This window comes from Nelumbo lutea, chromosome 1, assembly GCF_056320005.1.
Source record: "Nelumbo lutea isolate HS-2025 chromosome 1, American lotus-T2T, whole genome shotgun sequence".
Lineage (NCBI taxonomy): Eukaryota > Viridiplantae > Streptophyta > Magnoliopsida > Proteales > Nelumbonaceae > Nelumbo > Nelumbo lutea.
The window spans coordinates 140,452,484-140,466,427 of NC_142684.1; the positions used below are offsets into that span (position 1 = coordinate 140,452,484).

Below are 13,944 nucleotides of genomic sequence, written 5' to 3' on the forward strand. Positions count from 1 at the left end.
ATTTAGATGGTTAATCAATATTGGATCCACAAGGGGAGATATTTAGCCCAAATGTTGAGGCATGACCTTCCATCAATCTCTTTACCCAAAATTCAGGAATTTCCTTCACTGTCTCAAAAGCAACCCCAATACAGGATTAACCATGGATCAAGGTTCAAAGTATCGATACGATACGAGTTTCGGCCGTATCGTATCGGCACTTAGAAACGGCCGAAACTCTATTTTCTTTTTAGTTTTTTTTTTCAAATTTTGGTTTTTTGGAAAGCTTTTAGCATGTTTTTTATTATTAAAAAAAATTGGGGGTTTGAAACCCCTGGAAACAGGCGTTTCAGACCGTATTGTTTCCAAAAGATACGATATGATACGCCCGATACAGGGTGTATCGTATCGATACTTTGAACCATGGCATGGATTACAAGTGAGCACTTGCCAAAACCTTCCTTAATAATGTTCACATGTGATGATTTCCAATTGCTTGCCACCTCCAAAATGAATTGTGGGGTTTCCACCATATCAGTCCTTAATATGGGTCAATCCAAGGTTCAAAGTATCGATACGATACGAGTTTCAGCCGTATCATATCGGCACTTAGAAACGGCCGAAACTCTATTTTTTTTAGATTTTTTTTTCAAATTTTGGTTTTTTGAAAAGCTTTTAGCATGCTTTTTATTATTGAAAAAAATTGGGGGTCTGAATCACCTGGAAACAGGCATTTCAGACCGTATTGTTTTCAAAAGATACGATACGATACGCCCGATACAAGGTGTATCGTATCGATACTTTGAACCATGGCATGGATTACAAGTGAGCATTTGCCAAAACCTTCTTTAATAATGTTCACATGTGATGATTTCCAATTGCTTGCCACCTCCAAAATGAATTGTGGGGTTTCCACCATATCAGTCCTTAATATGGGTCAATCCAAGGTTCAAAGTATTGATACGATACGAGTTTCAGCCTATCATATCGACACTTAGAAACGGCCAAACTTTTTTTTATTTTTTTTTCTCAAATTTTGGTTTCTTGGAAAGCTTTTAGCATGCTTTTTATTATTAAAAAAATTGGGGGTCCGAAACACCTAGAAACAGGCATTTCGGACCGTATCATTTTCCAAAGATACGATACGCCCAATATGGTGCATACCGTATTGGTACTTTGAACCATGGGTCAATCTAAATATCCCCCCAAAGAGTTAGGTTATAGACATCCAATCTGCTACTCTAAATTTTTTTAGGTTGTAGAGAAGATGGGCCGAATGGCCCATAGGTTGCTTATTCATTCTTGTTATTTATGTTTCTTTACTACAATGGGCCTTATTCTTGGTCCATCCTGTCAATATTAAGTTCTGTGTAAATTCTTGCCCAACTAAGGGCCTCCTTGTAATTATTCAAATATTTCTAATAAAACAGTGTTAGGGGGCTAAGAGAGGGAGTGTTCGAAATCCTCTTCTCAGACCCTCATTGCCGAACCCTCAACTCTCTTCTCTTCAGTTTTCTTCATGGTATCAGAGCATACCTGAACTTCAGTATCCTAGGGCTGGAAGCTTGACTCGTGTTGCCTGATTCTTGAAGGTCATTGGAAGTTCCCAAGACTTGAATCTCTTGAAGAAGTGGTTCGGTGGCCAGGAAGAATCAGAGAAAAGAAAAAGGGGAAGAGGAACAGTCCGGTTCTGTTGAAGCTCAAAACTGTAAGTTGTACTCAGATTTCTGGGTTCAGTTTTCTTCTAGTTCGAAACTGTAAGTTGTACTCAGATTTCTGGTTTGAAACTGTAAGTTGTACTCAGATTTCTGGGTTCAGTTTTCTTTCGGTTGTTCTGTATTGCTTTCGACAGTGTTTGGACTGTTGAACTGTCCGAAAGCTTTGGTTGTTCTGTACTACCTTCGGCTGCCATTGAATTTGGTTTAACCCAGAAATTTCTGGGCTGTTTTTTCACTCCTTATTGGACTGTCAAACAGCCAAAACATTCCTGTAACAAGGCTGTGGATTGTTGCTTATATCTGGTTGTTTTTGGGGGGCTGTACGAACTGTTCTTGAGGCCTTTTTTCTCTTGACAGTGGGGTTGTCTCTATTGCCCACACTGTGTTTGTAAAAAGGGTCCTTCGGCTGAGTGCCAAGTGGTATTTACTTTGAAGTCCAGGTTTGAAAAGGATACTTCGGCTGAGTATCTAGAAGTTTCTGTTTTACTTCTTTAAGGCTGAACTCAGTGTATTGCCTTCTTGTCGTCGGCTGAACTCTGTTCTTGCTTGTCCTTATTCAGTATACTTGTAGAAGTCATCTGAAATCATATTTGGAGTATTTACATGATGTACTCCTCTGAGTTTGAAAACAAAAGTGGTGCTGAATATGGACTGATTCAGGGGACTCCAAGTGACTCCTTATTGACTGTGACCACAGTTAAACTAGATGAAACTAATTATCTGGCATGGTCACAATCAGTAAAGATTCATGTATGTAGTAGAGGAAAGTGGGGGTTCATTTCCGGGTGTAAGAAGGCTCCCCCAGAAGATGATCCATCTTACGAGAAATGGATGCAAGAAAATTACACTGTCATTGGGTGGCTTGTGAAATCAATGCAGCCACAAATCAGTCAACACTACTTATGGATGAATTCAGCAAAGGAAATTTGGGACAGTGTTGCAGAAACCTATTCCCAAAAACTCAATGTGGCCCGGGCATATAAATTGAGAAGTGATGTAAAGAATTTAAGGCAATGAGAAAAACCTCTTGCTATATATTTCTCAACCCTTAAGTCCCTATGGCAAGAGATTGACCTAATAGAAGCTGTAACTTAGGACACCACCAATGATACAGAGACCTACAGAAAATTGGCTGAAAGGAACAAGGTTTTTGAGTTCTTAATTGGACTAAACCCAGAATATGATATCACAAAATAGAATATTCTTTCCAAGGAGTGTGTCTCCAAGGAGTGAAGAGAGCATAAGGGTTGTTCAGGTTCAAGGGGCTGATATTAATGATCACTTTGCCAATTTGGGGATTAAACCTAAAGGTAATGCTGGAACTTCTAGTGGCACAAGAATGAAAGAAGTTATATGTGAGTACTGCAAGAAGCCGAAGCACGCCAAAGACAAGTGTTGGAAGTTACATCCTAATCTTGTTCCCATTCGGTTTCAGAAAAAACATGATAGTAAAAGATCAGGAAGTGCAAATGTAGCTGTCGGGCCAGATAGTGAAGAGATGTCTGCTTCTGCGCAGTTGGCAGCCATGAGAGCAGAATATGAAAAGTTTGGGAAGATGATCAGTCAGCTGAGTGATGTGACCTCTCCTTCCAACCCTTCAGGAAATTCTACTACTTCAGCATTTGCTCATTCAGGTATAAGGGCTTCTGCCAATCATGTTACCCTCTTCAGGTAATCTCAAGATTCCTTGGATTATTGACTCAGGTGCTTCTGACCATATGACCAATCTGTCTACCTTGTTTGTTTCATATAACTTACTTCTTGGACGTGATAAAACCACTTTAGCTGATGGTTCACTTGCCCTTATCTCTAGTAAGGGAACCATCAAGGCTACGAATTCCTTGTACCTACCTTTTGCCCTTTATGTACCTAAACTAAATATAAATTTGTTGTCTGTGAATAGTTTAACCAAGTCACTAAACTGTTGTGTAACTTTTTTTCCTTCCTACTGTGTTTTTCAGGATCTGGAGTCTCAGAAGGTGATTGGGAGTGGCCATGAGGCGAACGGAATATACCTGCTTGATACTCCGGGACAATGCACTGATCATCTTGGGAATGTTGCTCTTGGATCTGTCTCTTCAGAGTCTGTTAGTCAGATTATGTTGTGTCATTATCGTTTTGGTTATCTGTCTTTTTCTGCCTTGAGTCATCTATTCCCTGAACTGTTTAAGGGAATTAGTCTGTCCAGTCTACATTGTGAGTCTTGTGAATTGTCAAAGCATTGTAGAAGCAATTATCCTTTGAGCAATAAAAGATCTTCTGTTCCTTTTAATATTGTGCATTCTGATGTGTGGGGACCTTACCACTTACCCTCCATGGGTAGCTACAAATATTTTATACTGTTTATTGATGACTTTTCACGGTTCACTTGGATATTCCTGATGAAATCCCGTGATGAAGTTCCAAGACTTGTAAAACAATTCCATGAATTTGTTCTAACCCAATTTGCTACCAAGATTAAGATCTTCGGATCGGACAATGCAAAAGAATACTTTGATAAAAACCCATCCTGCTATCTTTCTGACATGGGGGTTATTCATCAAAGCTCATGTGCTAGGACCCTAGAACAGAATGGGGTTGTTGAGAGGAAAAACAGGCATATTGTTGAGGTTGCAAGAAGTATCTTATTTGCCTCACATGTTCCTACCAGGTTTTGGGGTGATGTTGTATTTACTGCTACCTACCTTATAAACCGCATGCCATCCAGGGTTTTGGGGTTTAAGTCTCCCTTCACTCTTCTTCATCCGGACAAGGATCTTTTTCCTGTTCCTATTCGTGTCTTTGGTTGCACCTGTTATGTACATGTTCCAAGTGTCCAAAGGCATAAATTTGAACCCAAAGCTCAAAAGTGTATCTTCCTTGGTTATTCCCCCACACAGAAGGGTTATTTGTTGTTTTGATCCAAAGTCTGTCAATCGGTATGTCTCAATGGATGTCACCTTTGATGAGTTTTCCCCCTTTTATGGTTCCTCTCCAGAAGGACATTGTCCACAGGAGAAGAATTTGACACAGGTGTTTGCTCTTCCTCTTCCTGTCCCTGTTGAGTCTCTTGATGTGTCTACCTCTCCTTCAAATGAATCAAGGGTGGATCAGTCGCTCCATTCTCCTTGTCCCAGTTCTCTACCTCCTCATCCTATCCTCAATCCCAAGGTGTATCACAGGCAAAGATCCAGAAATGTGCAGGTTGTTTCTCCTACAACACATAAGCCTCATACACTTCCAGTCACTGAAGAGAACAGATACTGTTTCAGCACCTTTGGATTCATCCTTTCCTGACCTTGATATTCCCATTGCTGTTAGAAAAGGAAAACGGAAGTGCACTGCACACTGCATTTCCAAGCACCTTTCTTACAGTTTGCTTTCACCTTCATACTTTGTCTATCTCTCTTCTATTGCTTCTCATCCTATTCACAGGTCTGTGTCAGAAGCTCTTAAGATTCCAGAATGGAGGGATGCTATGAAATCTGAAATCAATGCCCTACACAAGAATGACACATGGGAAGTGGTGGATTTTCCTGAAGGGAAGGATCCTGTTGGTTGCAAGTGGGTCTTTACTATCAAATACAGAGCTGATGGCACCATTGAAAGGTACAAGGCCAGGCTGGTTGCAAAAGGCTATTCACAGACATATGGGATTGATTATTTAGAGACTTTTGCACCTGTTGCCAAGATGACATCTGTGAGGGTTCTTCTATCTTAAGCTGCTCACTTTGACTGGCCCCTTTATCAATTGGATGTGATTATCAATTGGATGTGAAGAATGCATTTCTGAATGGCGAGTTACATGAGGAGGTTTACATGTCTCTTCCTCCAGGGATGTATGGAACTGATATGAAAGAGAAGGTATGCAGGCTGAAAAAATCTCTTTATGGACTAAAACAGTCCCCTAGAGCATGGTTTGAGAGATTTAGAACAGCACTTGTTAACTTTGGTTATGTGCAGACACAGTCCGATCATACTCTTTTTGTGAAGAGGAGTGGACCTCTGGCAGTATACCTCATTGTATATGTAGATGATATTGTAGTGACTAGTAATGATGCCTCGGGAATTCATGATCTAAAATCTTTTCTACATACAGAGTTTGAGATTAAAGATTTGGGGGAATTGAGATACTTTCTTGGCATAGAAGTGGCTCGATCTAAGGACGGGATTCTTATCTCCCAAGGGAAGTATGTTCTTGACTTACTCTCTGAAACTGGAAAGATGGGTGCTAGACCAGTTGCTACTCCTATTGATATGAGTTATAAACTCTCAGCCTCAGAAGGGACATTGTTAGAAGACAAAGGAATATTTCAGAGACCTTAGGAAACTTTTGTACCTATGCATGACTCGACCAGATATTGCATATGCAGTCAGTTGCATTAGCCAATTCATGCATGATCCCCGAGACACTCATATGGCAGCTGCAGAGAGAATCCTATGTTATTTGAAGGGCTCCCGAGAAAGGGTATTCTGTTTGCCAAGCATGGTCATATGAAACTTGAAGCCTACACCGATGCTGACTGGGCCGGGAACATTGATGACAGAAGATCTACCTTTGGGTATTGCAGCTTGGTAGCTGGTAATGTTGTTTCTTGGAGAAGCAAGAAACAATCGGTTGCTGCTCGATCTTTTGCTGAAGCAGAATACAGGGTCATGGCACATGGGGTTTCTGAATTGTTATGGCTAAAATCTTTGATGGAAGAACTTGGAGTTGAATATGACAAGCCAATGATGTTGTACTGTGATAATCAGGCTGCCATCAACATTGCTCACAACCCAGTGCAACATGATAGAACCAAGCATATTGAAGTTGATTGACACTTCATTAGGGAAAGGGTCTCTTCGGGTGAAGTGTGTCTTCCTTTCATCACATCTGAAGGACAGTTGGCAGATTTTCTCACCAAAGGCATTCCCAAGGCAAAACTTCAACATAATACCAGCAAGCTTGGCATGATTGACATCTATGCTCAGCTTGAGGGGGAGTGTAGAGAAGATGGGCCGAATGGCCCATAGGTTGCTTATTCTTTCTTGTTATTTATGTTTCTTTTCTGCAATGGGCCTTATTCTGGGTCCATCCTGTCAATATTAAGTTCTGTGTAAATTCTTGCCCAACTAAGGGTCTCCTTGTAATTATTCAAATATTTCTAATAAAACAGTGTTAGGGGGCTGAGAGAGGGAGTTTTCAAAATCCTCTTCTCAGACCCTCATTGCCGAACCCTCAACTCTCTTCTCTTCAGTTTTCTTCATAGGCAAAAGGTGTATTGGATAAGGTGGAGTTTGTCTAAGCATTTCCACATCGTCTTCCCCTTCCTACCAAAAGGGTGTAACGTGTAACCTGCCATGAACTCATGTCTTGCAAGTTTCAAGTCTCTATGGTGGAAAAAAATGCTACTCCAAGAAGCTGCAAAAGAAGGATCCATATGGTACAGGCAGCATAGTAATGCCATACATATACATAACATATATGTATATGTATAGGTATTATTAGTCAGGTCATTTGGTGGAATAGTTTGCAATGTGGAAATTTGATTGGGGCAACACATTTTCCTCTTCCATTCCAGCTTAAAACATCTTGCAACATGACTTAAATAAGCCCTTAGGGAAGCATTTTCAAAGTAAAATATCGAAACCTAGGATGGCACATATGCAGGTTGTCTGTTAAGCTTTCTGGATTAACCCAATCAGGAAATACACTTATATAGTAATATACATGTAATATGTAATCTATAAATACACGAATATGTATAGGAGCAGATCAAACATCACAGCAGTAAGCACCACAGAGGACTTAAATCATAGATGGATAAAACATAACACCCCAGCCCAAATCTTGCATGCAACCTATCAGCCAAAATCCATGAATATCGCATGGCCATTGGATCCCCAAATGCTGAAATAGAGGAAGTTGTCACAAAGTGAAAGAAAAGAAAAGTACCAGACAACCCCAAAAAGCAAACCCTTTCATTATAAATAAATGATGATTTAAACCATTGCAAGAGATGCCACGAAACCTCATTTACACTATCCCCTCTGAGACCCCTTTGAAGGACCAAACCATATTTGATTTACAAAATATATGCTTAGATTTGACAAAAACTCTTCTGATTTATAATGCACCTTACGCACCACATTACTTTTCCTGATTTTTTTTTTCTGCAACCACTGTATGGGATCGGCTACATGAATCCTATTTTGCCAATCCTTTTCAGTAAATATTCTCCACCAGTCAATTTTCTTGGAAGATGAATTAATCCAATATACTTTGATTGATCTTAGCAATGGTGAAGTTGGATCAACAATTGGAAAGCACAAGGCCATCATAATGCTTCCCTGACATTGTAATTACTGTCTATTGCACCATCTACAGTATAACAAATTGACAACCAAGACATGTAGCTCAAACTTCCTGTGAGTGATTACATTCAACCAACTGTTTGTAACTTGTCTGACCTCCTTCCATGCAGCAAGTCACTAATAAAACATTATATTTTATTAGCAAGACCTGTATATTACATTACTATGATCCCATACGCAAATTCTGAACAACCAAATAGTCCTAATTTTATCATATCCTAGTTAAAAGTTGAGATTCATACCTATTTTCTATTATGATTTGAGCACTCTAACAAGTTAAACATAGATTTCATGTTTACTCACCAGTTCTTATTTTTCTTAGCACAAATTAACAACAATAGAAAAACAAATGGAACTTGCTGATTGTGAATTTCCAATTATTTCCCGAGAGAAAAGAAACATTCCTTAATCAAAACAGTATAACCTCAACATGAATTTTTATGCAAATCATACCCATGCTAAAGTAGTTCCAAAATCCTCCACGAAATGTGTGGTAGCCTTCCTGAGGAGCAGTCAACAAAAGACACTGTTTGTAAGCAAGTAATGTTCACAGTTCACTTGTGACAGGATTTTTACTGAAGCTAAGTCAAGCAAGATAAAGAAATTGATACAAGTAGTCAGTGAGCTCAGGAAAGTTTTTTCTCAACTTTTTTTTTTATCAATTTTTCCCAACCTTTTTGACTCCAGAGTCCAGACCCAGTGGTTAATTAGAACATCAGGTTATTTTCTATGCCATTTTTGGAGAAAAGACTACTACATGTTGAATTAGAACACATCAGCAAAGCGTATAAGTCATGATTTGAACATTCACTCTTGATTATAAAAAAAAATGAATTAATCAATAAAACTTTGAGAGTTTTGTAAATTTTGCATGAACATTTAAGAGGCGTACCTAGGCTCACAGACAAGGCATATTTTAAGGTGGGTGCCTCACTTGAATGCTAACAATACCCCTTTTAAAAGGTACATGCCTGGAGTGCCTTGGGTCTTGGCCCAAGCATACACCACTTATGACTTAAATTTTCTGGTTAATTTTTTATACATTCTTATGTGTTTTGTTTCACCTTTTAATGGTCTATTAATTTCTAAATTACCTTTTATTGGGGTGAGTGTGTCTGTGCACTAGTAATGGTTTATTAACTAAAAACAAAGACCTTTTGAATACCTGAAGCCCTAGTCATTGTGAATAGGATTTCAGACGGCAAAGTCTCCAGCGAAACAAGGAAATATAATTGATCTCTAATCCCTAATGCTAAAAAGTAGTGAATTGCAACCAGAATCACAAAACTAAGTCGTGTACTACCTTAAGAGTCCATCCCTGATAGCGCTATACAGAATTTCTGTTCGCCAGCAGTTAACAAGAAAATACAATGGCCCCATCAAAATATGTATAAACCTCTATACCCTTGAATTCCTTGTGAACTAATAACCAAAAGCAGAATTTTCCTTTGATTTTACCCATCATATCTTGATCACTACGGCAGATATTATCAAATATCTGAGCATTTGTCTCCCCCCAACACACCATAAGACAGCCATGGGAAGCATCCCCCACACCACTCTTCCCCTTAGCAACTTGTCACAGGTCAGACACTTCCCCAGAGCTGCAGTCCAAACAAAGAACTTGATTTTTGATGAAGCAGCAGAATGCCACATTCTGCTGGCAGGGAAATCATACAGAGGACTATGGTTTAAATTTCTGTAAAAGACTTACAGAGAACAAAAACTTTCCTCCCACATCCATCTCCTACAATCTGACTGTCCCACCTAAGGACTATGCTGCTGAATCCTCTGAAGCAGCTCCACCATTAGGTCCACCTCCCAATCATTCAAATTTCTTCTCAGAACAGAATTCCAAGTAACAATTCCATTTGATATGAAATAGAAGTCCTTGACCAGAGCCTCTCTGTTATGAACAGCCATGAATAAAGATGGGAAAGCTTTTGCCAAAGCTAGCTGTCTACACCACTTAATAGTACAAATATGTTCTCATGTCACTACTAAAATGATCAAGTATCTATTCTAGCAAAAGAATGGTGAAAATGCCAAAAAGATAATAGCAAGAAAGGTATGAGCTTCACGAATGATTACAACACAGCACCATTTACCCTTACAAAAAGTAACAAGATTGCAACATCGGCATTCTTCCCAACTGAGAAGAATGTCCAACATAGATTCTATAATCCTGTACAGATTTAAGAAGAATTTGGAGAAAAAAAGTTGTGAGGCTGGAAGCACCAACCTCTTTTATTTATATTAGGGTGACATATTTGTGGCAATAATAACAGATCAAAAGACAAAAGTGCCCCATAGACATGTCACAAAAAATTCAATCGATTTCTTCCCTACATTTTGTAACATTTTTGCTCAATACTTCTACAGACGTCCCCCTCCCCCCCCCCCCCAAAAAAAAATAATAATAATAAAATAAAATAAAATAAAAGCAAAAAAAAAAAGAAAAAGAAATATTCCTGTTTTTGACACTATTGGGTTGGCTGTGTGGGATGGTCAAGTTTGAGGATTTCCTTCCCATGTTTTGTTAATTATATTATGCTTAGATTATATAACTTAGGAAATAAAACTAAAATAAACTATAAAATGACATCTTATGCATACAGATACACACATAACATACACAATGTGTCCAAGTGGGCTTCATCTAATGTCATTATATAGTGCAGTTATGTATATTTCATATATATGCATATGCATGCATAACATAATCTTGGCTGACAACTAGGGTTCATACAGGCAAAGAGAAACGGCTTGTGGGGTATGTCTAATGTCCCACACACCCAAACAAGTTATGTTATAAACTAATGAAATACAATAGGTGAGAAAGGACCATCGTGCCCTTCTCTAGTTCAAGAAAGAATAAAGAAATATAAAGTGATATGGTGCATATGATACACAATAAAAAGATACTCCCAAACATGAGAATCAAGAGATCAGCCCTTCTCACAACACCCCCCTCAAACTGATGCCAAGAAAGAAGCATCAGTTTGTCAGCCAGAAATTTGTGTCGAGGACAGGTCATAGCTTTGGTGAAGATGTTTGCAAGTTGTAGTCCAAAAGAGATATGAGGAAGGGAAATGTGGCTAGCAAGAAACTGATCTCGAATAAAATGGCAATCGACCTCAATGTGCTTTGTACATTCATGGAACACAAGGTTTGAGGAAACCTTGATTGCACTGGCATTACCAACATGGATAGAACTGGATGAGAGGCTGGAATATGTAGGTCCTGAAGAAGAGCTTTCAACCATACAATCTCACTACAAACAGATGACATAGCACAATATTCAACTTCAATGAAGGATTTAGATACTGCTGGTTGCTTCTTTCACTTACAAGAAATAAAAGAATCACCCAAGAAAACACATCATCCTATTGTAGACCTTCAGGTGTTTGGGCACCCTGCCCAGTCAACATTAGCATAAGCAAACAAATCCAAAGAAGATGATGATGAGAAAAACAAACCATGAGATAATGTACCACGAAGGTATCTAATAATCCAAATGACAAAAGACATATGTGGTTGTTGAGGAATTGAGACAAAATGGCTAACCACTTGGACAGCATAGGAGATATCAAGACGAGTCATGGTGAGATAGATGAGGCTACCTACAAGTTGTCGATATAACGTAGCATTAGTAAGAGGTTCATCATCATCTTTAGAAAGCTTCAAATTGATCTCAAGAGGTGTATCAACCTGATTATCATCTATAAGATGAGCCAATGTGACCAAATCCATAGCATACTTCTGCTAGTTGAGAAGACCAAGATCCTTCATCTTAAAGGTCTTACTAAGAAGACCCTTCACATGTGTAATACCCTCAAGATCATCTCCAGTAATAAGGATGTCATCCACATATAAAAGTAAAAAAGTAATACCTTGTGGCCAAGTGAGGATAAAGAGTAAATAATCTTAAGTACTCCGAATAAAGCCGACATCTATAATAACAGAACGAAATCTCTCAAACCAAGCTCTAGGAGCTTGTTTGATTCGACAGAGAGACCTATTCAGATGACAAACCATGGAAGGATCATCACAATATCCTAGAGGGGGTTTTATAAACACTATCTCCTTCAAATGTCCATTTAGAAAAGCATTCTTGACATTTATCTGATGGATATCCCATTGTTTGACAGCGGAGATAGAAAGCACAATGTGAACTATGGTCATCTTGGCAACAAGAGAAAATGTCTCCTAAAATCAATGCCATACGAGTCTTGTACTTATCAAGGCTGGCATATAACCTTGTACCACCAAACAAGCCTTGTACCTATCAAAGCTGCCCTCAAAATTAACTTTTATAGAGTAGACCCATTGACCATAGTTTCCACGGCGCCAAGGCAAGGCTAGGTGATAGGGGGGGCGCCTAGTCGCCTAGGCATCACCTAGGCAATAGATTTTTTTATGTTAAAAACATAGATCCTAGGGTAGTTCCCTAGGTACCATAACCATATTTCCTTAATATTATTCATAATTTTCATAAGAAAAGTATAAGTTCATATAGGGGCTGAACCCTTATTTTTGTATAGAAAATCAACATATTTATGAGAAGAAAAAGAAGGAAAATAAAATTCAAAAAATATAGGGGATGAACCCTTAGTAGTAGTAGTAGAAGGAGAAGAAGAAGAATATATGGAAGAAGAAAATGTGTTGATTAGATAAAATTTTAAGTTCTTCCTTATTGGTTCAGGTTTCGAAGTCTTTGAGGGTTCAATACAGGATGTAGCAATGTTTGTGTTGATTAAACCCTAATAAATAAGAATATAATAAAAAGAAATTAGTATATAAACACACAAAATGATTAATTTAGTTTAATAATGTCTATTTTATAATTATAATATCAAAACAAAAAATGAACAAAAAAGTATTTTATAGTAGGAAGTAGGAAACTGCTTGGCGATTAGGTGAGGCGAGCCTCAAAGGGTGCCTTGACAACTATACCATCGACTGCCAATGATAGAAGCATCAAGAGGAGCAAGAACCAAATCCCAAGTATCGTTTTCTAGGAGAACCCGGCTGAGTGTCTATTTTATGTTAAAAATAATAGAAATGGTGACTCAGTTGGTGTCACTTTTAATGAAAAGGAAAACATAATGGATTTAGGCACTTTATATGGTTCCTAAAAGTGCACAAGGCATTTTGTAAAAACTTTTTTTTGATAGATGCATTTTGCACAAACTTAATACCAAATATATGTACCAATAGATAGACAAACTCAGAACTGGTGTAATCAATAGTACAAAATCAAAACTCAGATGAAAAGAATTAAATAGGCATTTGGAAACAAATAACATTGAGAAATAAAAAGAATAAAGAATTAGTATTGCTCTAAGAAGTGTTACAGTCATAGAATATCCCTCCTCATTTAGTGGCAAAAGGTATATTCTTTAGCAAGTTACATAATACAATGGAGGGCTGCTTACCATGTTCAGCGAGTCTGTTTGAGAGACGCGATGAAATGCATGCAATGAATGTGGTAATTCCAGAGGTGGAATGGGATCACAGGCACCTTCTTTAGGGGCTCTCATCCTCATGATAATATGCCAGCTGGAATACTTTAGTAATGTTAGTAAATTGAATTACTAAGAATATAGTGGTACAAGAGTATAATCGTAGAATGGCTCAAGAATATTTTCATGTGATACAAAGTTTCAAAGGGATCAGATTCAGGATATGAAGCTCCAATAAGAAGAAAAAAGAGAAACAATAGTACTGGGAAATATCTGGAAATGAAAGAAACATGTATACAGAATCATAGTCCATGCAATTACATGTATTCTATAGGAAAACTTTCAGTATTGAGAGATAAAATAAAGCTGTAACAGTTTAGATAAATTATTTTTTACATCCATTAATGTAATAAAAAGTCATATAAACAGAAAGAAAGTAGGAAATA

General features: G+C 38.1%; 1 protein-coding gene across 3 annotated transcripts in view; it reads right to left on the reverse strand.

Annotated features, from left to right (window-relative positions):
- Positions 1–13,944, reverse strand: part of LOC148877962 (diacylglycerol kinase 1-like) — an 88,117-nt gene that overhangs the window by 39,451 nt on the left and 34,722 nt on the right. For all 3 annotated transcript variants that reach the window (XM_088947290.1, XM_088947297.1, XM_088947302.1), the window contains exons 6-7: positions 13,472–13,595; positions 8,487–8,535 (exon numbers count right to left, since the gene is read on the reverse strand). In XM_088947290.1, coding sequence (XP_088803416.1) covers positions 8,487–8,535; positions 13,472–13,595 — 173 coding nt within the window. The remainder of the gene's footprint in view (positions 1–8,486; positions 8,536–13,471; positions 13,596–13,944) is intronic.